General features: G+C 38.4%; 2 protein-coding genes across 7 annotated transcripts in view; both read left to right on the forward strand.

Annotated features, from left to right (window-relative positions):
- The window catches only part of LOC309506727 (adenylate cyclase 9), a 67,141-nt gene extending 60,968 nt beyond the window's left edge, over positions 1 to 6,173 (forward strand). The window contains exon 10 of the mRNA XM_082180665.1: positions 83 to 6,173. Coding sequence (XP_082036791.1) covers positions 83 to 1,376 — 1,294 coding nt within the window. The 3' untranslated portion in view covers positions 1,377 to 6,173. The remainder of the gene's footprint in view (positions 1 to 82) is intronic.
- Positions 6,174 to 6,660: 487 nt separating this feature from the next.
- The window catches only part of crebbpb (CREB binding lysine acetyltransferase b), a 61,137-nt gene continuing 44,246 nt past the window's right edge, over positions 6,661 to 23,551 (forward strand). For all 6 annotated transcript variants that reach the window (XM_082180574.1, XM_082180575.1, XM_082180576.1 and 3 more), the window contains exon 1: positions 6,661 to 7,505. In XM_082180574.1, coding sequence (XP_082036700.1) covers positions 7,418 to 7,505 — 88 coding nt within the window. In that variant the 5' untranslated portion in view covers positions 6,661 to 7,417. The remainder of the gene's footprint in view (positions 7,506 to 23,551) is intronic.

Genomic DNA, 23,551 nt, shown 5'->3' on the forward strand with positions numbered 1-23,551 from the left:
ATGCTAGCATACCAATCAAATTTCCCAGTTTTCATTTTTGTTTTACCATTGAAATTGTCTTCCTCTATATTCACGTCACCAGATCCAGTGACTTCAACAGCAGCATTAATGACGTCCAGTCCTCAGTAGAAGATTCGGCCCGACCGCAGGATCTACTCGGCCCAGAGGCTTTGGTTGCCTTTTTCCTGTTGCTTCTTCTTGTTTGGTTCCTCAACCGTGAGTTCGAGGTGAGCTACCGTCTACACTTTCATGGGAACGTGGAAGCAGACCAGCACCGCATCAAAATCCAAAACATGCGGGACCAGGCGGACTGGCTCCTGCGCAACATCATCCCGATCCACGTGGCCGAGCAGCTGAAGGTGACCCAGAGCTACTCGAAGAACCACGACAACGTGGGCGTCATCTTCGCCAGCATCGTCAACTTCAGCGAGTTCTACGAAGAGAGCTATGAAGGCGGGAAAGAGTGCTACCGCGTCCTCAACGAACTCATCGGGGACTTCGACGAACTCTTGCGCAAGTCTGACTTTTCCAACATAGAGAAGATCAAGACGATCGGCGCGACCTACATGGCGGCGTCGGGGCTCAATACGCAACAGTGTAGCGACCAGGCCCATCCGCACGCCCACCTGCGAGCGCTCTTCGAATTCTGCCTGGAAATGATGCGAGTGGTGGACGACTTCAATAAAAACATGCTGGGATTTAAGTTCAAGTTACGGATTGGGTTCAACCACGGACCCCTCACTGCCGGAGTCATCGGCACTACCAAGCTCCTCTACGACATCTGGGGAGACACGGTGAACATCGCCAGTCGGATGGACACGACTGGTGTGGAGTGTCGCGCTCAGGTTAGTGAGGAGAGCTACTGCGTGCTCAGCGGAATGGACTACGAGTTCGACTACCGAGGTACCGTCAACGTGAAGGGCAAGGGTCAAATGAAGACCTACCTTTACCCGAAGAGCGCAGACAGTGGACCTGTACCTCAATACCAGCTCTCAGTCTCTCCAGAAATTCGAGCGCAGGTGGATGGCAGCATCGGGCGCTCGCCCACTGATGAAATCGCTAATATGATGATGGCAACCAATGCCAGTAAAGTTGGTGCATCTTTCTCCGTGAGTTCAGGGCTTACCGGACAGGGTTACGCTGGTAGAGACATTCCCGAAAAGATCGCTGGAAGCAACGGTACGTCCAAGGCCCAACGATCTGCATCTGCTGTTGGCCTGAATTGCATACCAGAAACCAACCTGAGCGCAAGTCCAGCGGTTTTCGGTAAACAAGCAGAACCGACTTTGACCTCTCCTGTCCGGGCGGAAAACGCAGAGGCCACTGCAAACAAGGCGGGAGAAATAGCGTACATGGGTGAAATGACAAAACTTTGACTCTAAACACGCCAACAATGTTGTTGCTGTTGGTCTAAACCCTTTAAACATGGGCTTGCAACCCTCTCCGTTGAGTTTGTAGGGATAGGCATGTTTAGGGACGAATGCTAGTGTAGATTTGCATCTGTGTATGTGGAGTGGAAAGTTTAAGCACATAATCTTAAAAGTCTTTATACCGCTAGCTGAACCAGGAGACGCTTTCACATCTAGTGCCGTGGACCGTAAAAACTCAGAATAATTTCTACATGGAATAAGAAATGCTAGGGGAGATGCATTGGGATGGCACAGACCTGAAGTCCCATCCTTAAACAGACCGCAGTTATTCCCGCTAATTTAATTTTGACTATTATTTCCCTTCTATTGTCTACCTTTCGTGAATTATTTTCTTTTAATGAAGTGCCTTGAGGATGATAACAACAATATGTATGAGGCATTAAAAAAAAAAAAAAAGATTTCTCAATCAAATCTTTAACTAAAGATCAAAAAGATTTAGCATGTAAAATTGATGTTAGAAATTGCTTTAATTTTTGTGGAAGTATTTGATATATTTTGGGATATTTATTGATATTTTTGAGCTCTCGTTGTCGGAACGTTCAACAGTCAGTATTCCAAACAATTTTACAAAGCAAAACTCTATATTGCGATCTTAAAAAGACCCAAAGACTCTGAATGGTGCATGGCCAAAAGTGTCTGTGAAGAAGTATTAGTGAAATGTAGAGCAAGCTATGGGCTAAATTCACCTACAATCAAGAATATCAAACATTTCACAGGAGATTATTTCTCTTGCTTTATCTTGATGCATGTAACTGTCTGATTATGGCCTTTCTGTCTTTTTTCGTGATTTTAGTTTTTTCCTGTCGCTCTTCATTCTGCAGCTAAATGTTGGGTTGAGAACTAACAATGAGTTCTTAGACGACATGGCAAGTTTGCCTTAACGCTAATGAGTTCATAGTCTTAAAGGACACATTCGTAGTCTTAAAGGACAAAAATGCTTTCATGCATCAGCTACTGTGAGCTACTGTTTTAAGATGTGGGCAATTTGATTACAAATCAACATAAAAAAAAAGATCAACATTGACCCCATTTACTCTCCTAAAAAAGATCCTGGTCTTATTCTGGATGATTCATCAGTGCACGTTGTTGTAAAAGCAAAAATGTTTGTCTCACGGGCATGGAAAAAATAAAGTTAGCCAATAGCCATATAACAGTGTTATAGACTTTTGTAGGTAGTGCAGCAATTCAATGATGATTAATGGTAAACTGATTATGGCAATAATAGCAAATAACGATAGATTTGAAAACAACGTTTCAAAATTGGGAGATGCTGTGGTCAAGAATCCTCCTCGAAAGTGGGTTGCTGGTTTTGTTTCAGGTTTGGCTTTATTCTGGTATTACCTACTTCCACCATCCAAACAATTCCTGATGGACAAAATTAAATCCTGACCTATGCTATTTTTCCTCATTGAATATTATGTTGCACTTAAAGGTGCAGTAAGCGATTTATGAGAAACACTGTTGATATTTGAAATCAGCCCAAACAAACACACCCCTCCTTTCATTGCTCCTCCCCCAAAATGCACAAACATGGATGTGGATGTCTCTCTGTCATAGCTGAAGCGAAGCAAAATAATGCTTCACAAAAAAACTCTGCGAAGATGAGGAACGAATGACAAGGGAGAACAAAAATTTAACAGAGTACACAAGAGTATATATAAGCTAGTCCCCCATCACCAGACCTTCAGACTGACGGCAACAACAGCAACAACATTTATTTATAAAGCACATTTAAACACAATATAGATTGATCCAAAGTGCTGTACATGGTACAAAGCAGGTCTACACTATCAAAAAGCAACAACAACAAAAAAAGGCAGAAGGTCTGGACTCTATCGCAGCTTTTCTTGGGCAAGGACCGCCCAAGAGGACGTTTGACTGACATGTAACGTGTGACATGACAACAGCGTATTCACACTTGAACTTGAAGTGAACGCAACTTTCTGCTGTGGTGCCGTTTACAAAGTTCCCAGTTCTTTGCATCCCGGCCACGAGTGCACCGTCAGAGAGAACATTCAGCCTTTTGCTCCGATTTGGGAGGAGAGATGCTACTGAAACCATCATTAGTCAGTGGCATTCTGTTTAAAACTAAATATTTAATTTTGCAGTATAGCTAGTAAGCCAACCGGTTTCATTTATACCGTATTATTCGTTAACAAATATAAAATGTTGACTATAAAATAATTGTATTTGTTATCCATAATCCCTCTGTGTTTTTAGTGGAGATTTAAATGTGAGAGTGATTTTAGGCGGGAACAGGTGGGCGCAAAACCTAGTGTAACCTAAATAAACAGTTCCGCGCAGACCTCTAGGCCCTGTTCACACCTGGTTTTCAGATGCGTTTTGGTCGATTGGATCACAAGTGGACGACGCTAAATACAGGTGTAAACGGGGTCTACAACGTTTTGAGCTTGTCCACTTTCCACCACTTCCAGAGGTAGTTGAAAACACATTGACCGGATTGCTTTCTTAGTGTAAACGCTTATGTGGTCGAATGTGTTTGAAAGACGCCTACTCTCCTCCTTCTGACCTAATGCGTAAACATTATGGGAAGCATTAGCCAGACAAGTTTGGTTTGAAGACGAAAAATGTACCAAGCACAATGTTCTCGCACCATTTCTGATTTCTAACACACACTCACAGCGTTTGGCTGGTCTTGCAGCTTTCAGAGCAGAAACAAAAACTGATGTTCTCTATGTGTTTTTCTGTCGTTTTCGGTCGCAATCATATGTAAATTTGCACAAGCTTATTTCATCCATTAGATTGAAAGATCTGAAAAAAACACGTACATTTTCCCCGCCCATAGACCCTCCCCTCAAAGAAATCAGGACAGAAGTGGTTTAAAGTGGACAAAAGAGACTGATTAAAACACCAGGTGTAAACAGGAATGTGTCTCCCTCGTCTACTTGTGACCCGATCGACCAAAACACATCTTAATACCAGGTGTAAACAGGGCCTTAGTTAACTTCCAAGTGTGTTGTGGCACACTTTTAACAGTGTTTCTCAGAAATCGCTTACTGCATCTTTAAGAAAATACATCAAATGAGAGTATTAACATGCCATTTAATGTTGGCTTTGATTTTGGTTGTCGTCAACAATATTGTAAGCGAGAAAAGTGAATTAAATTATTTAAAATGTGAAAAAAAGAAACTTTAACTCTGTTTCAAAATAAAATGGACAAGAAATGTTCAAAGTGGCAGAGGACGGTTGCGAGTACTGGCAATAATCTAGGTAACATTTACTCTAGCCAGTCAAATGTACAGACTTGTGTGAATATTAGAATAGGTTAGATCATAGGCTTAACTCTGCCTGCTTGTCTTTTGATGTGCAATATAAAGGGTGAATTATTGTATGGGATATTAGCAAAAGGATCTGTAAATGTAGATTTGAATCTTTTTGCCATTGAGTTGTCGCTTTGTAAGTAACTTAATCTGCACTGATACTGCATCCATTATATGACTGTCACATGCTTTAGTCCATGATGTGTTTACCTTTTGATAGCAGTTTAACTGTTTTCCTTACCTTTTAGCTTTATGATAGGCAACCAAGGGTTGTGTGCTCAAAGATATGTTGTAGACTTTTCACATTTATAGGGATTGTGCTCTGATTATGAGCAAATGTGAAATGCATAACTTTTTTTTGACATTTCTGTGAATTTGCAATCTGCCAAGATCCTAAAAGGGAATTGTTCTAAAACGCGATTCATTTGTCAGTATTTCTCATTGTATATATTAGTGCCTTTTACTCATTTAGAAGGCATTGAGTAGTCAAATTGAAATCCTTGTTTATGTTCAATTTCTTACTGCTTGTGTCTTAATGTGATCTTTAGCGCTGTGCCTTTTCTTAAGAATTAGCTTGATGTGTTCATTCTCACTGTATATTCCTTTTGAATGTGAACTGCTCTTCATTTTGAAATATTGGTAGGGTGAATATTGTCATTTTACTACTAGGTGCCATTCTTAAAGAAGTCATTTTTATTACGTGCTGACTGTTAAGTTGATGTGTTCTCGGTGACGCCAAGCATTGCAAGCCATGTATTTTTAATATCTTTTATAGGGCACAACTTTTGCTAAATAATAATAAACGTGCCCTTGCTGTCTGGAGGGGGAATGAGCACACAACCTTGTTTCAGAGAGCAGAGCAATATTAAACTTGATCCAACTAAATAAGCATTACGCTTCTGAACTGCTGCTTTAGAGCTTGAACTTAGCTTGACGAAGCACATTTATGTTTTTTTTTTTATCATAGGCATTATGATACATAACTTTCTATTCCATTACTTCTGCTTGAGACTTCATCATGAGCAAAGCAAAAAACACATTTAGGGTGAATGAAAGGGCTGAACTTATATGCATGATAACAGTAGAGCCACATTTTATTAAATTGTTTTTTTTTTACCTTACAATCAGTCGATGAAAACAAGCAATTTGACATAATAAATGTGTGTATGTATAATTTGACACACAAATGTGTGTTTTTAATAGAAGTATTACACACTGAGACTTCTTGCCAAAGAGTGTAATTATTAAAGAATGTATGATTTTGAGTTTCAGTCAGTTTCTTTGGAGACAGTCATTTATTCATTTGTATAAAGTTTCTCCTTTGTTTGTACATATGCATTGCTCTGTATTTAACGTATAACCTATTTCATTTTTGTATTATTTATACCGATGCATGTGCCATACTATTACATCAAAGGTAATGGATGAAAAGGGAAAGCCAATAATACAGTGTTGAAGTCTGCGTGTTGCCTGTTGATTTAGAAGGAATATACCTTAAAGCTTTCTATGTCTGTTCACATTAACAATAACTTATATCCTGTGCGCACACTACCACACAAGTTTTCTATCCCTTTAAATAGCCCATGACTTTCCTTGCTTTATTCTTATCAAGTATGTATTGTGTTTACAAATTGCAAGGCTGTACCATGGCAATTCAATGGAAGTTTGCAGATACTACTGGAAAATCGCTTTAACCTGTGCAAGAAACTTGAATTAAATTTTAATAAAGAGGTGTCACAGTAACAATAAATAGTACCAACTGTAATATTTGTCACCATGGTACACTTTTGTGAGGGTACACTCAATTTGAACCGATTGAATACTACATCTTCGACATTTACATGTAAACACCGGCCTCTAGCGGTTGTTATGGTCACGACCGCGTGACGTACACGTTTGCGTAAGGGGCGTGGCTGCGCAGCCCCTCCTCCTTCACAGTCTGGCTGGAAAAGAAAAAAAAACTTTTTGTATCGAAGGAATCAACAGCCGCCATCTTGTCGCGGATGAGCGTCAGGATTTCGGGAGAGCATTATATCATTTTTTACGCTACCTGCTCCATCGGAACCGGCCCAAATAGCTTCCCAGCGACGAAAACGACAAGCTTCGGGCCAAATCGCGGATCTTTGTGGGGAATATCAGCGTAATGGAGCCGTTTTTGTGGTCGGCTGGAAAACCCCCGTATATCTGATTTCCCCCTTCAGCGCGAGCGGCGCTCCTGTGCCACTCGCCTATATTAAAAAATAATTATTTTTTTCTAATTTTTCATTTATATTGCTGGACTTTACTGATTATTCGATTCGGGCTGGACATGGAGCATGAAGGTCTTTATTTTTATTCGCAGAAAATAGCATTTTTGAAGAGACCCACGCGAACCATTTAAAGGAATCGAGATTTTTCGCCCTCGTCGTGTATTTCTCGGTTTTAACGATGATATAATTTATTTTCGTGGGGTTCGGGGCGATCATTAAGGTTAATTATGCGGGTTTTGGGTGTTGGATTATCATGGGGTGAATGGCGATGGCGGAGCGGGGCGCTGTTGAGTCGCGTTTGAGCCCCATCTGTTAATTATTGGCTCCTGATCGCTGAATAATAATAGAAAAACCCGAGGGTAGATTTGATTTATTTCGCTTTGTCCCCCTTCCGGGCTCTTGGAAGACACATTTATTGCTTTGACGTGTTTTTTTGAGAAGCGAGAGAGAGAGCACGATGGCTGATAATCTACTGGATATGGGTCCTTCCAGCGCAAAGCGGCCCAAACTGAACTCACCTGCGCTGTCCTCCTCCGACACTCCAGGTAAGATGCTCACCTGTCAAATCTGAAAACTTCTCAGACGTCATCTGTCATATCAAAAATCTAGATAAGAACCTCTCAGTCAGGTCACCTGTCTCGTAATAAGACGTCAAATATCAGATCAGAAACCCTTTAGACCAGACTAAACTCTCACGTGTTCAATAAGAAATCTCTCAGGCCAGGTTTAGGTAGCAATCTCACCTGTCCTATGAAAAACCGTACAGATCAGGACCAGGTAAGTCTCAACATCAGAGTTGTCCCAGGTATCCTGCTCACCTGTCCCACCACAGATCGGTCAGTGCAGGTAAGACTCGGTTTTTGTGGGACTCTCACCTCTCCAACAGAAGCCAGATCCAGGTCTTACTAGAGATTGACCAGTTATGCTTTTTCTAAAACGATATCCATCGTTTTTAAACTAATGTTTCTGATAACTGATATGCTGAATAATTTTTTTTTACGCAGTAATATCTAGAAGATAATCATTAGACCGAAATTAAAAACGTATGCATTATAAATGTTATTATTATTAATAATAATTCTTATTAGTATTACAATTGTTATTATGCAAAGGTATTTGTGACCTAAACGATCAGTTTTTTGTTTTGAGTTAATTGTTAAGGTACTTATTTCTCACTTGAGAATGAATAACTGTTATGTAATTGAAATATAATTACGTTATATATACGTTTTTTAAATTGTGTTGAGTATTATTGAGTGCTTTTATTTAGACAGCCATCAAATTGCGCCATTTATTGGCAGGCTTGGTGTTAAGGAAAATCAATTAAGTTAAAGTGTGAATATTGGTGAAATATGTCGGTTTAGATATGTCATGTTTAATTTTCTGATAACTGATATGCAGAGCTGAGTTATTTCTTTTTTTGTGGCAATAACTAGATGATTGTTTGACAACAGTAGAAATACATAATTAAAATTGTATTATTAACAATAATTCTTATAAGTATTACTGTTGTTTGCGAAGTAACTCAAAAAGCAATCTTGTAACACTTTACAATAAGGTTACATTAGTCTTAACATTAGTTAATGAATTAACTAACTTGCATGAACTAACAACGAACAATATATTCTTACAGCATTTATTAACACTTTGTTAATGTAAGTTAACTAAAGTTAACAGATACAACTTTTAATCTTTGAAATGTATTAGGGAATATTGAGATTAAATATGATTAATATATGCTGTAGAAGTATGTTAAGTAATAGTTAAATTAAACCTTATTGTAAAGTGCATACTTTTGCGTACTTTACTGTTGTTGGTTGCTTTAATTTAGATACCCATCAAATGGTCGCATTTATTAGTTGACACTGTAATAAACAACAATAACCGATTAAGTTGAAAAGTGTGAATATCGGTAAAATATATCAGTCATGAAACTGCATGATGTCATGCAAATATATCAATATTAAAATTATATTTCGTCGCTCTCTAGCTCTCACCTGTTGCGTCAAGCCAGGTTCAGGTGAGACACTTACCTGGCACATAATAATCCTCTCAAACTGGGTTCAGGTAAGACTTTCACCCCAGAACCTGTAAGTAATTACTCACCGTCATGTCATTCCTACCCCGTAAGACCTTCGTTCATCTTCGGAACGCAAATTAAGATATTCTTGATGAAATCCGAGAGGTTTCTGACCCCACATAGGCAGCAACGTTATTGCAACTTTCAAGGCCCAGAAAGGTAGTAAAGACATCATTAAAAAAGTCTGTGTGACTACAGTGGTTCAATCTAATGTTATGAAGCGACAAGAAAACGTTTTGTGTTTTGTGTCTCAAAAAAGAATGACTTTATTCAACAATCTCTTCTCTTCCACTTCATTCTCCTCCGCTGTTGACGTAGTGTAAACAGAGCAGCGCTTCCGAGTTCTACGTCAGAACGCCACCTCACCATTGGCCGACGTTGGCCATGTTAGCACCACAACACATCCGTGTGATGCAGGATCTGGCCAATAATGAGCCGGAGTTCTGACGTAGAACCAGGAAGCGCTGCTCTGCTGTCTATGAAGAAGGTCAGAAAGCTCTCGGATTCCATCAAAAAATCTTCATTTGTGTTCCGAAGATGAACGAAGGTCTTATGGGTTTGGAAAGACATGAGGGTGAGTAATTAAAGGCAGAAATTGAATTTTTAGGTGAACTACCCTTTTAATTACCTTTCACACTGAGCATGAGCATAAATCAAATTCGCCGGCGACCGGTGCTTTCACATCAAAACGCGAAGCGTTTGATCGCCTTCTGCTAATTCACGCCTGCATGATGGATGGCGCTGACCGAGAATGCATTTTTCCTCGTCTATATATCTCGTAGGTTTCTCCATTTGTTTTTTTAACCTAGTCCGCTGCATAACATACAACAGTAAATTAAGATAAAGTTTGGTACTGTACTAGAAACACAAACAGGTGCATTAGAGCTACAATTAGCATCAAGCCACACATTACAATTTATGAGATTATGACTTCACTCAAAACCCACTTAAAACAACAAGTGCTTGTAAACTTCCAATTGCGATCTAAAGTGGATGTTCACGGTATAATGGGCAGATATGCATTATTTGTAGTTTTGTATAATGAACTGAATGCTACATGCTTAGCATTTCTCATGTAAACATCCTTTATTATAAAAATACCCAGAGCCCCTTGGAAAAACACGTACAGACCAGATGAACAGTTCAGATGCAAAAGCCGCTAAACGCCACATCCATAAAAAATGAGATAATGATATTGAGCAAATGCTCTCCACGCATACTTATACGTTAATCAAATCCGCTAAATCCCAGCATCAGTGTCTTCATTCCTACATTTTGAATTCTGCTTTCATCTGCAATGTTTCCGGTTCCATCTTTAGTGATTTTGGAACTGTTTACAATGTCTTGTTGTTCAAAGAGGTGGACTTAGAGAGGTTTCTGCACAAAAAAAGCACACATAGACTTGTTTTGCAGCAACAGACAGTTACATTTGTTAAATGCCAAAGAATTGACTAAAGTGACGAAAGTCGATTTTTGAAAATAAGGCATTTCAATAGCCCCTTTCACACAGCAATCCCGGTAAATTGCCGTTAAATTACTAGAATGACTTTACCGGTAAATGCACAAATATGCTGTTCACACAAGCAACGACATTCTGGCTTTTTACCAGTAAGAGACCATTCACACATCAGCAGCAAAATACCAGTAAATTCTGTGATGTCAGTCATCGGAATTTGTCTTTAAATACCGCGCCGTTGTCTTCATTCACCTGCATAAGGAGAAGCACTTTAGTTTCACTATCTGTTCAATTTTACAACATTTGACTTCTGAGTGAAAGGCAAAACCTATGATCAAACAGGACGCGTTTTTGCTCTTAGAAACACGAGACGGACACAAGAGTATCCAACTGCAGAGCCGCAGCGCTGATGAATAGAAAAGGCAGGGTCTCCAGCGCGACACGTTGAAAAAGCTGCGAGACGTGGCGCAACAGTCAGATTATCATTTTATTTAAATAGAATAACTATTAAAAAGCTTTCTGTAAACAGTGCGGAGTAATCACGTCATATTCACAAGTCTTCATGTTTGGCCCAAAGTAGGGCTGGACAAAATGTTTAAAAACAATTCGATAATCGCCTTTAAAAAATATTGCAATATCCGTTTGTGTCATCTACCCGAGCCACATCCCGCCAGAGACAACACTGCCGACATAGACATTTAATTTACTTCATTTTAACGTGTAGTTCTGTTTTTAAACTTGTATTTAAGCTATGATGTATTTATTTGTCTAAAATCAGGGATTAAAAATGAATTGGTTCGTTCTACATGAGCAAAAACGGTAAGGTTCTTTTTTTTCTTTCTGGTTGGAGTTCCAAGGTCTCCTTATAGGGCTCAGAAAACAGACACATCCAGAAGAGTTCTCTTTTTCACATCTTGTGCTTAAAGAATAATATCAAGAATACGCTCTATGCACAAACGCTGCTGACGTATTTCCGGTATAATCTCAGCCAGCATCTTTACTTCCGCATAGCGCGTTCTTTAACGAAGTGTACTAGCGGCAAAACTTTCATAAAATTAATTTTCTCAGAAAACAGAGACAACGATTTTAGAACCTGATTCGCTAGTCGGATTTCGCATGATAGGAGAGAATACTCACTCTCAAAGTTGTCAATGTTGCTCGAAATATATAATTTAAAGCCCTTCTCTTTCTTACTCTTAGGTGTGACAGCTAACTGCCTCACAATATTGTTAACATCATTCATGTTAACTGCTGGAAGTTCTTGTAAACAGCAAGTGTAATTTGCCATTATCTCCACCGAATGCAAAAACAGCTTCCGACGCAGCACCGGAAGTAACTGGGCGGGCTGAGACAAAACGCGGAAGCAATCATGCATAGAGCCTATTGGAATCGATTTTCTATTCCTAACCCTACTAACTATTAGCCTATAGAAACTATTTTATTCATGCTATGGCATGTGAACAAATATGAGTATGGTAACTATGGGGATATGTTAAATATATTTGTAATTTTTTCCAGATATTGTCGATGTTCGTCTGGTAACTGACATACCTTATAATCGACATTGCTGCACTTGCGAGACGTCATCGATGAACAATAATATCGTCATATCGCCCAGCCCTAGCCCAAAGCGGACTTCTTACGTCACCACGTTCTGACTTTGTACGTGATACCGATAATACAGATGATCTTCATTCCGCGTTCACTAGGGTTGGGAACTGAGAATCGTTTCTTATCCAGAACCGTTAGTGTTTTTGAAAAATACCAGAACCGTGCGAAAACGGTTCTGGTGCGATGTGTGGGCGAAGTGCTGGGAGCTTATCCTTTAATAGCGACGTCTCACCTCATGAGTATTAAAGTAGTAATGAATGCACTGAAAAGCCCTCGCACTACTCATATACTTTTGCTTTCAGATATCAATGCAGAGAGAAAGAGAGTATAAAGACTGTAGAGCTGCATGATGAATCTTTAAAAGATCTTGATCTCGATTCAAACAGCCACGCGATCTTATTCCTAAATGACAAAAACTTCACACAACTTTCCTTGTTGCATATGTTACATGTACTTACCGTAGTAATATCAGTAAATTATGCGTAATTACATGCAACTAACCCTCACCCAAATCCTAACCCTACCCTAACCCTTTAGTGAGTACATGTAGTTGCTTAATATTACTCAGTACTTAAATATATAATTACACTGTAACAATGACACCTTAAAATAAAGGTGTAAATAAATGGTATTATTACCATAATAAAATACCCAGCTTTACTTTCACAGTCTTTTCAACAACACAGTATCGATATTTCTGTTACAAATATTCAAATTATCACAGAAGTACTGAGATAAAGTTGGTAACTTTTTTTGTGTTCAGAATGAGCGAGTACATCATGAATGCCTTTTTTCAAACCGTGTTTTTGTCTTATCCTGAATCACTACGGTAAGCCTGTAATAAGCGTTTATACTCTGACTACTTTAGACCGGCCGGTGGGTTGCAGCCGCTGCGGAGTAGCCCTTTACCTGTGTGACTCGTCATAGACATAAACATAAACAGAGAGAAGTAGCTCCAGCTACAATGTTCTTCCGCAAGATGCATGCAGCTCTGTTTATTAACCGCTAGAGCGCTGATTCATCCAGTAATGAAACAAGTGAAGTCTTTATAAATCAATCATTCAAACTGATTTAAAAAATATTCTGTTTCACCTGTCTGGATCTTACATGTGTGTTCAAGCATATTCTACCCCTTCTGAGAGGGTATTCTCCTCTGCTGGAGATACAATAAGCTAGGAGAGGTCCCAGATTATCCTAGAGAATGCAGAAATGTTTATTTTCCTTCAGAAAAATGAATTCTTTTTGCAAAAATTGTTAAATAATATGTTGAATTTGTTGACATTACCAGTCTGTTAAACTCATCTGACAAGTGTAAGAAATAAACACAAAAATGATTTTCCCCTTAATACTATTTTTTTATTTATTAGTTGTTTTAATAATTTTTATTGAATGGGAACTGAAACCGGAATCGTTTGGCGGAATCGAAACCGGAACCGGAAGATTTCTTACAATTCCCAACCCTAGTGTTCACACAGAGCACATTACCAGTGTGAACAGTGAAAAGGTCCTGTTCACACATGATCTGTTACTGGTAAATTACCAGTAAAGACTATGTGTTAAAGGGAATAATAATTGACTAATAACTTTTTCATTGCCAATAAAGTGAAATTACTGAACCTAAACATGAGAGCCTGGTAAAAAAAAAAAATGCTCATGTCAGACGGACTTAGAGGTTGTTTTATCTAGAGTTGTTGATGCAGATGAAACTAGAGTTGTCAAAAAGTACCGACTTTGCTACCAAGTCAAATTAAAAAATGTCAAAATCATTTTGAGCGCTGTTGAACGGTTTCTTAAACCCCTCTGATTGGCTGTTGTGTTGACGCACTCAACATATATGTCCGTGATTGGCTACAATGATCAACAATGACATATTTGACGCTCTTCACCAAGTGCTTGCATAGATGCACACAGGAGCGTTTAAAAGCAGGCGTCTATCAGCAGATCTGTCTATCAGCAGATATATTATGTACCCGCTGATAGACACCTGCTTTTTAACTAGGGTTGGGCATCGAGAACCGGTTCCAACTGGGAACCGTTTAAAAAATAACGATGCCATTGGAATCGTTTAGAAAATTTGTTTTCGATTCCGATCATCGGTTCCAAACGCGCAAGTTTTGGTTTCCATAGTGGCCACTGGATTTCCGGAAGTGCTTGCCGCGCCCGCTTGTTCTGTTGCAGGCATGGAGCACGGTAAGCGGCGCTCAAAAGTGTGGCTTTATTTCACCTTAAAAAAGCCTGGGTCGGCAGAGTGCAACACATGTGACAAACTTATTTCTTGCACGGGCGGATGCACTACAAATATGACTAAACACCTAACGTTACGCCTGCATGGTGTACAAAATTTACAAGGAGTGTAGCGTGTTCGACATGTGTCCACTGTCTCGTCCTCCTCAGGCAACCCTGCGCGACCAACGTTAGTAACGTTGCCAGGATCGAGTGCAAAATAATGAATCTGTAATGTTTTTTATTTTGAATAGAAATCATCACTCATAAAGCGTCATTCACGTCTTCTCCGGTTTATTTGTGTTCACATTAGGGCTGTAGCTATCGATTATTTTAGTAATCGAGTATTCTACGGATTATTCCATCGATTAATCGAGTAATCGGATAAAAAATTGTGGTAATAAAAATAGATCCAAGTGAACAACAGCCTTTAAAATTACTTAAAGACAAATAGGTAACACTTTACAATATGGTTTGTTAGTTACTCAGAATGAACAATATTTATTTCTACAGCATTTATTAATCTTAGTTCATGTTAATTTCAACATTTGCTAATACATAATTAAAATTAATGGTTGTATTTGTTAACATTAATGTAATGAACTAACATGAACAAACAATGAACAGCTTTATTTGTATGAACAAATGTTAGTTACAGATGTAGCTATTGTTCATTGTTAGTTCATGTTGATTAATACATTAACTAATGAGCCTTATTGTAGTGTTACCCAAATAACAATAACAAGCAATAATTATTGGTTCAAATAAAGTATCAAAGTAATCATATGGGTTTTATTGAACAACGCTGTTAAAATACACCATGTAAAATATATGATAACTAATAAACATAACATTTAATTCAAATGTCAACTTAATCTTTCATATTTGGTCACTTCTGTACGATAGAAATGCAACAGCTGCCGTAATTTCTTGAAAAGAACGTGCACGTCAAAACATGCAAGCAGTGCAAGGGTTAAACTTTTATTTTGAAATCGCGATGAACAACAATTCGCACATGAGAATATATATTCAGAAACATACTTATGTATTCTCCTGTGTTGGCGAAGATTTATAAATGAGCTGCATTACGAATCTTGTGAAACGGCGCAGACTGCGTGCAGATGAACGTTATAAGCCACACAAACTCACAGCATGCAAAGATGGAGTTTGAGAAACCCGAGACGCTCCACGCATATAAATGATGACAGTAAGTTACTATGAAACACGCGTCCGGGGTTTTGCGTTCCCAAATGCACATTATTGGAAACTTAAACAAACAGCACATGCAGAGACTGAGTATACGTGTGGAGCAGCGTTTACTGTGAACGGAGCTGAGGTAGGCCTATTTTTAACACAATCTGCACGCATGTAAATAATTCAACCGTCATGCTTCTCTGTGGGAGAAAAAAAACAGCGCATATATTTATTTAACTTAATCTTAGCCTTTGTGATTTCACAATATCATGATTGTAAACAGTTAAATATATCGCGTAGCCTTAGAAAACTGTGTAATGCGGTTCATGGACTCTCGTCTGTGGAATGCGCCACTTCCGGTATTTTGCCGGTTACTCGACACGGGTAAATTGCAATCGAGGATTTTTTTAAATCGAGTACTCGACTTTAATCGAGGAATCGTTACAGCCCTAGTTCACATACATGCAATAAACAGCATCCGCCAGGGCTCTTAATCCAATGGTGCGCATATTTGGAGAAATAATGATTTATCATCACATGTTTGTAAAATGATTCACGTCAGTTTATGATATCAGCGCTCTCTCATTCGCTGTACAGCTGTCAATCATCTCACGTGGACCAACGTGATATGAGGTATTTTTTTTAAATGAATAGAGAATGTTTATAGTATACGTGCTAAGCAAGGTAGCTATTAGCTGCATATAAAATGCTAAATATAACATATTTCAACATCTTTTTTTTTTAACTTAAAACCATTTTAAACCGCGACCGGAATATGATACAAATCAATGGTGTTTTAAAGTGAGCTTTTATACATTGAGTTAGTTATGTCCAGAGAGTCCAGACCAGGGTGCAAGTTCTGCATAAATCTGTTTTTTGGTCTGGTGCAGAGGCATTCCTAATTTTCTCCCACGTGGGCTGCAGCTCCCAAAACTAAAACTAAATCAAAATAAAATGTTCCTCTGTGAAATGAGCCTGTGACAGGTTTTGACTCCACCCCTCAAAGAATCGGAATCGAGAATCGAAAAGAACCGAAATCGAAATGAAGAATCGGAATCGGAATCAGAATCGTTCAAATCAAAACGATGCCCAACCCTATTTTTAACACTCCGTGTGTATCTGTGTAAGCATTGTTGATACTGGTACTGAAGTCGGTACTTTTTGACAACTCTAGTTTCATCTGTAGAAGCGTTACTCTGAGTTGTTAATGTACGGAACTCAGAATAAGGAATTGTAGAGGACGTCGGTCATCCAGAAGGGCAGGAGTTATGATCTCGTAATGTGATTGACAGATCTAGACCGAATGAGCACTCTGACTCATAACGCATGCGCACCGGGAAGAAAACAGACACAGCGCTCTGTTTGCTGTTTCAGCGGCATTGAAAATTCTATTCTTTGTAAAGAAATATGAAGTAAACGTGAGAATACATTACGTAATTGAAATCTGTTCTCAGACTCCAATGATAACAAGAACTCAACATCCATTCTCTTCTCTCTTCTGGAATAATTTTCTTTAGTCTTTACACTGGTTTTCAAAACAGTGCCACCAATCTTGCCCTTTTGTGCAACAGCAGCCACTCCAGGCACGTGATCTAAAGCTCAAATCTAATCAGACAGCCCGTTTTATCGCGGGTCACCTGGGGAAAAAATCGACACACTGGTCCCGCTTTGTCGCGCCCGGTTTGAATAGCTTTATAGGGCTCTATTGTTTCGATTCAAGAGTATCATCACGTCGTGCATTCTCGTCGCTTAATCATGCCTAGTGTAAAAGGCCTAGTAGTACAGTCCATCAGAAACGCCCTGATCGCTGTTCGTATCAGCATGACTCTGCTGCAGACAGGCAATTCTAGGAAACAGGAATGCACTGAATTAGTGTACAACAAATCTGTGCACCATACTATGTACAATAAACGTTTCCATTTAAAGTTTATATTTTAACTTTAATATTTTGTTTTAGTGATGCACCGAAATTTCAGCAATTGAAAGTTTTCAGTCAAAATGGCTTTGGAGGGCCCAAATCATTGCCCGAAACAGTGATGTTTAATAAGTGTTTTTTCTCTTCCATATTACTAATAGTTATAACATGAAATAAACATGAATGAACATCAGAAGGTATGTTGAAACAAACAGTGAACTTGTCTCATGTAATCCCTCAATAAGTGTTTCAATTGATGAAGTCAATAAAACAGCTTGTAAACAATATTTCCTCGTAAAATTACATTTTACCCCAGGAAAGCCATTCAATGTCGATAAACTTGTTAGTCAGCTGGAAAGTCCTATTTATTCATGAAATAAAAAATAGTCATTGTCAGGACAGATCCGAACTATTTTATATTTAAAAATCTCTAAATTTGTTTGTAAAAAGTCACTGAGTGACTGATTTTAAAGGTTGGTAATAAAGTGCACAAAGTAACACATTGCATAGAAAACGTGGCAGGTATATTATTTTGCATTTACACTCCAAGACAAAATGCTCAGATCATTAGACAGAGTATTGAATCGCACATTTAAGTACGGTTGTCAATCCATAAAATTGCATAAGCATAAAAAACTTACACGCTATACGTCTGTATTTGAGGAAGTGGGGGGTGGGGGAAGTAAGGTATGCCGTAAAGCAGTCGAATTTTGTAGTTCTTTTTGTGCTCTGGTTACTACCCGAACCCCGAAGTTACATAGTGCCAGTAAAAGCGATACAGACCCTGTCAGGCTATGGCAGACGTGTCATTCAACCTATTGTAAGTCGATGTACCATCACAAGGGTCTTGGAAATATATTATGAAGGTTGAAAAACTACATGGTGTTGCTTTAAGTATCAAAGTAATCATATGGGTTTTATTGAACAACACTGTTAAAATACACCATGTAAAATAAATGATATAAAATAATATACACAACTTATGTACATTACTATAACAAATGCCTGCAGAGGGGGCAAACAGCTCCCTCTGTTTTAAGTTAGTTGTTGTTGCACTACGGCATGATCAAATCCTTGTTTAATATTGGCCAAACAACATTTAATTCAAATGTCCACTTAACCTTAAATATTTGTTCACTACTGTACGATAGAAATGCAACAGCCGCTGTAATTTCTTAAAAAAAAGAACATGTGCACATCAAAACATGCAAACTCAGAGCTAGAGTTGAAACTTTTATTTTGAAAATCGCGATGAACAACAATTTGCATATTTATGTATTCTGTGCTGGCGTAGATTTACAAATGAGTTGCGTTACAAATCTTGTGAAATGACACACAATGTGTTCCCAGATGAACGTTAATAAGCAACCCAAACTCACAGAAGGCAGAGATGGAGTGTGAGAAACCCGAGACGCTCCACACATATAAATGATAACAGTGCAACTATTAAACCGCGTCTGACTTTTTGCATTCCCAAATGCACGTTATTGGAAACCTAAACAAACAGCACATGCAGAGACTGAGTTTGCGTGGAGCAGCATTTACTGTGAACGGAGCTGAGGTATTTTTAACATATAATCTGTACGCATGTAAATAATAAAAGCGTCATTCTTTCTCGAAGCGAATATATTTATCGCAGCCTTTGTGATTTCACAATGGCACTATGCTATATTATGATTGTAAATGGTTTTAAATATATCACGTAGCCTTAGAAAACGCTGTAATAATGCGGCTCATGGATTCTCGTCTGTGGAATGCGCCACTTCCAGTATTTTGCAATCGAGGATTTTTTTTTAATCAAGGAATCGTTACAGCCCTACCGGTACTGCGGAACGGCAGGTATTGGCACGCAAAAATCTTTGATGGGACAAAGATTTATTTTGGGGACCACCAAAATATTTTCAATGCAGGAAAAACCCTGATTATATTTTTACTTAACTTGTAACATTCATTATTTTAATGTATGTCTGAATAAAATGTTTTTATTTAATGTTTATATTTCAAAAATTTGGAGTAGAAACAATTATCAAAAAGTTTATATAAAAACTCCTTTGTGTGCAATTTAAATGTTTGTACAATTCAGTTTTTATTTGAATGTTGATTATTAAATAAATTTTATTACTTAATTGAGCATTACCTAAAATGCATTTTCATTCATAAATGAAAGCTTTTTCATTTCAGTAAAAATTATTTCAGTGCATCATTTATTATCATAAAATGTCTTCATAAGACGTGTAATAATCTCTATAATAAAGATGGTCCAATTTTACACACTTGAACTGATAGTGATTTTTGAAGCAGTTTTGGAGCTGTTCAACTGCTGACTGTGTAAGAATCGCTGTGTATAATGACACTGACCCTAATATTTATTTTAATATGATCTTTTGAATGAGATCTTGTTGCAAGTTATTCATAGAGATTTGACTGCATCTCAGGTGTGTGTTTTATGCGTGTTCCTATCAGGGCTGCTAATAATCAATTTGATGACAATTCACATCAGTCTTGAGGAAAGCAAAAGTTTCTTTTCATCCCCATTTCGCTTGCAAGTCTTCATGCGGCATCTGTTGAGGTTTCAGTCAGCTGAATATCACTGTTTCGCTGGGATTTTTATGCAGCGATTCGCAACCTTTTAGACTCATTGTCCAACAAAATATGCAATTCGAGTTGTGGGTGGTTGCTTCATTTACTGTACGGTGGACTGCTGGTGTGAGAATGGCAACACATGCATGTGTCCGCTAGCATGCATGCTAATTTGTGGGTTTGTGTTAAGTCTCTGTGGTCTTTTATTGTGTTCTACTTTTTTTTGGTGTTTGCTGTTGTCTGAGATGGTTCCAGTGGGTGTGTTGTTTGCCAGCTGGGTGTTCCCCCTCGTTATTGTGAGCGTGTGGCAGCCGTGGGTGCGCTTTTATTCCAGCCGTGTTTGCATTAGTGTACATACAAACACAGCCAAGCGTGTAAACGCTGCCCTCCACCAGCTTCAGGCAGACGGCTCGCTGCATGGTTTAATGTCTCGGCTGAAGCATGACTGATTTGGGGAAGGATGCAATGGGGAGATCGGCCCGTCTGAGCGACTGCCTGGATTCAACGGCGCAATGCTTTTATGCCAACTTGGAGATGAGGGCCTGTTATAGACGTTTTGACTGGTATGATTTTTATTGCTTTGTATGATAACTAATATTACATTTTGTTGTTTTTTCACCCAAAAAGATGAAAATTGTCAACACCTTCATGTTGTTCCAAATCTGACTTTACTCAGGGGAACACAAACATTTTTGAAGATTATCCTGGCAACTTTTTCCCGTATAATGAAAGTATCTTAAAAGTGGACTTACTGTAGTCTTTTGAAGCCATTCAGTATAAAAAAAATTGAAGTCCATGAATCCAAAACTTTACCTCTTTGTGTTTTGAAGATGAATGAGTCTTATGGGTTTGGAACGACAGGAGGAGGGTGTGTGTTTGTCGGCAGATTTTTTATTTTTGGGTGGACTGACCCTTTTAAGATTTTATTCACTAAAAAACTAGATAGCGACAGTTGCCAATATATTGTTGTTCTGCAGCTTGCAAAAATACAAGCATTGTATGTTCAAATATCAATATCATATTTTCAAATATCATTTGCCCTGTAGACTTTAGTAATTAAATTATTAATGTCAGTCAAAAAGTCAAATGTTATGTTGTTTTATCCACATTAATATTATTATTATTATTATTTAGCAGTTTTGTCTTTACTCATTGAGGGCTGATAATCTTTTGGTTGGGTTTTTTGTGACTTGTTGCAGTTTTATAGAGGTGTAGCGATTACAAAAGTTGTATAAGCAGAATTTTTAAAGATCACCTTCAAACCACATGTACACACCTGTTATCTTATTCAATATCAATAAACTATTCTTTACCATTAGTGTGATCAATGTAGATTGAAAAAAAAAGTGTTAATACTTCATATTTAGTGGGATGTGCTTTATATAAGGCATGATTTTTCAGATATATCATCTCAGGGTTTGTATTCTGACAGAACATTTCTGAGGACTATTGTATTTGCTTCATGATCTGCGCCAAGTTTTAAAGGTTTGGTCTTGTACCCATTCAGATTTTTCTCAGTGTCTCATGCCATGAGTAAAAATGACAAAATACACGCCTCAATACTCATGATTTGTGTTCCCTTTTCTTTGTTCAAATGTTTTTAGTGCATGAATGTCTTGTTGAAAAATTAAATTGTAGTTTAATTTACATTATGCATTTGACACATGATTTTATCTAAAGCAGCTTGCAGTGCAATCAAATTATATAGGCATAGATTATCAGTGCATTTAATTCAGGTCATTTTACAATACGTTGCAATCAAACAGGCCCAAAATTGTAATGTTTGACTAATGTTTTTTTTTTTTTTTTACTTTAACACATAAGCACGCGACTGGCTGTGCTGGTCTCAGTGGTGAGGAGGTAGACCAGACTGACAAGCAGCTGTTGAAGACTAGGGGGGTACCAGGGGTAACAGATGCGGCTGGAGTGATTCTTATTTTTAGCCATGATTCTGAGCACTCCCTGCTGAGAATAAGGAGACATTACAACAGCATTAACTTCCTCACACAGTTTTCAAAGCATGAAGTTGAGTGTATGTGTGAAAAAACTGTGACCTTTATTAGTCAAAAACTTTGTTTTCATTGTTAGCAGGAGTCAAAGCAGTCAGTGAAAAGTTACAAATTCATATCTATTGCCATTTATAATGAGAGCAGTTGAGACTTATGCACAAAATATGCTCAAATCACAGATAAATTGCCAACAGAAAAAGTACAATATTAAATTACATGGTACATTTATTAGACATTTGTGTGAGTTCATTCTGATTGGAGATGAGTTATCTCGAGTTAAATTGACCAATATGAAATATTAGGTGTGTAACGGTTCACAAAATTCACGGTTCGGTTCAATACGATACACTTGTCACGGTTCGGTACGTTTTCGATACAGCAAAAAGAAAGAAATGCCAGATAATTTGTATTATTATATATATTTTTTAAATTAAAACTAACATCATAAAGTATGATTTTTTTTTTTTTTTTTTTTACTTTGAGCAATGATGGAGCTATAATAGACTCTTCTAATGGCGCTTTTCCATTACCAGTACCAGCTCGACTCGTCTCGGCTCGGCTCGCTTTTCGCTCCGTTTTCCATTGCAGATAGTACCCCCACAATAGTACCTGGTCGTCATAGCGACGCCGCAGGATACTGCCGTGACTTAATCTTTTACGCGAGACGCGCCCGACACACCCGCTACCCAAACACACAGGACAATGGAGGAAATCGAGTGTATGCTGTTTTTGGATGTTTTTGTTTTTGTTTTTGTTTTTGCTGTTTTTTATTCAGGATACTCCGTCTGGCGCGTGCAATGATGACGCAGTGAATAGTGACGATTCTCTCTGACCAATCAGCAGTGTGCTGTGTTTTCACGTCACATTTTAGTATCGCCTCAGCTCGCTCAGAACCTCACCGGAGGTGGTACGAAAAAAAGTACCTGGAAGCAGGTACAGGTACAACTTTTACACAGTGGAAAACCAAACAGAGCCGAGTCGAGTCGAGCCGAGCCGAGCCGAGGCGAGCTGTGTAGTGGAAAAGCGCCATTAGGAGCATATAAAACAAAACAGCTCCTTGGAAAAAATTTAATGTAACCTAATATTGTAGTAGTTATAAACAAAGGTCTATTTTAGTTCAGATTAACATTTGAGGGCAGCAATTTTATTCATAATGTCAAAATAAAACTGACGTAATGTTACTTGACAGCAATATAGCCGACTATTCCTGCCAAACTTCCATGGTTGCAGTTAGTGTTACTACGGTAAATGTTGCTGATCTGTGGACACTGGATAGTTCATTCATGGCACAATGTTTCTTCCTGGTTTCCACGTGCTGTTTGATCCGTTAATAACGGAGAAATGTGAATGTTTCTCACTAGATCTCGCAGCGATGTTATTACTTAAGTGGCGAATTCAAATGATTTCTTTACTGGATCTCTTAGCGCTGTGTCGTAACAGTGTCGCTTGATCAAGATCGGCTCGCGCTGCACTGGTCCAAACTGATAAACGGTCCTTCAACCACACAATAACGAGCAGCTCAG

Source organism: Leuciscus leuciscus (assembly GCF_965113295.1).
Source record: "Leuciscus leuciscus genome assembly, chromosome: 1".
In the NCBI taxonomy this organism is placed as follows: domain Eukaryota; kingdom Metazoa; phylum Chordata; class Actinopteri; order Cypriniformes; family Leuciscidae; genus Leuciscus; species Leuciscus leuciscus.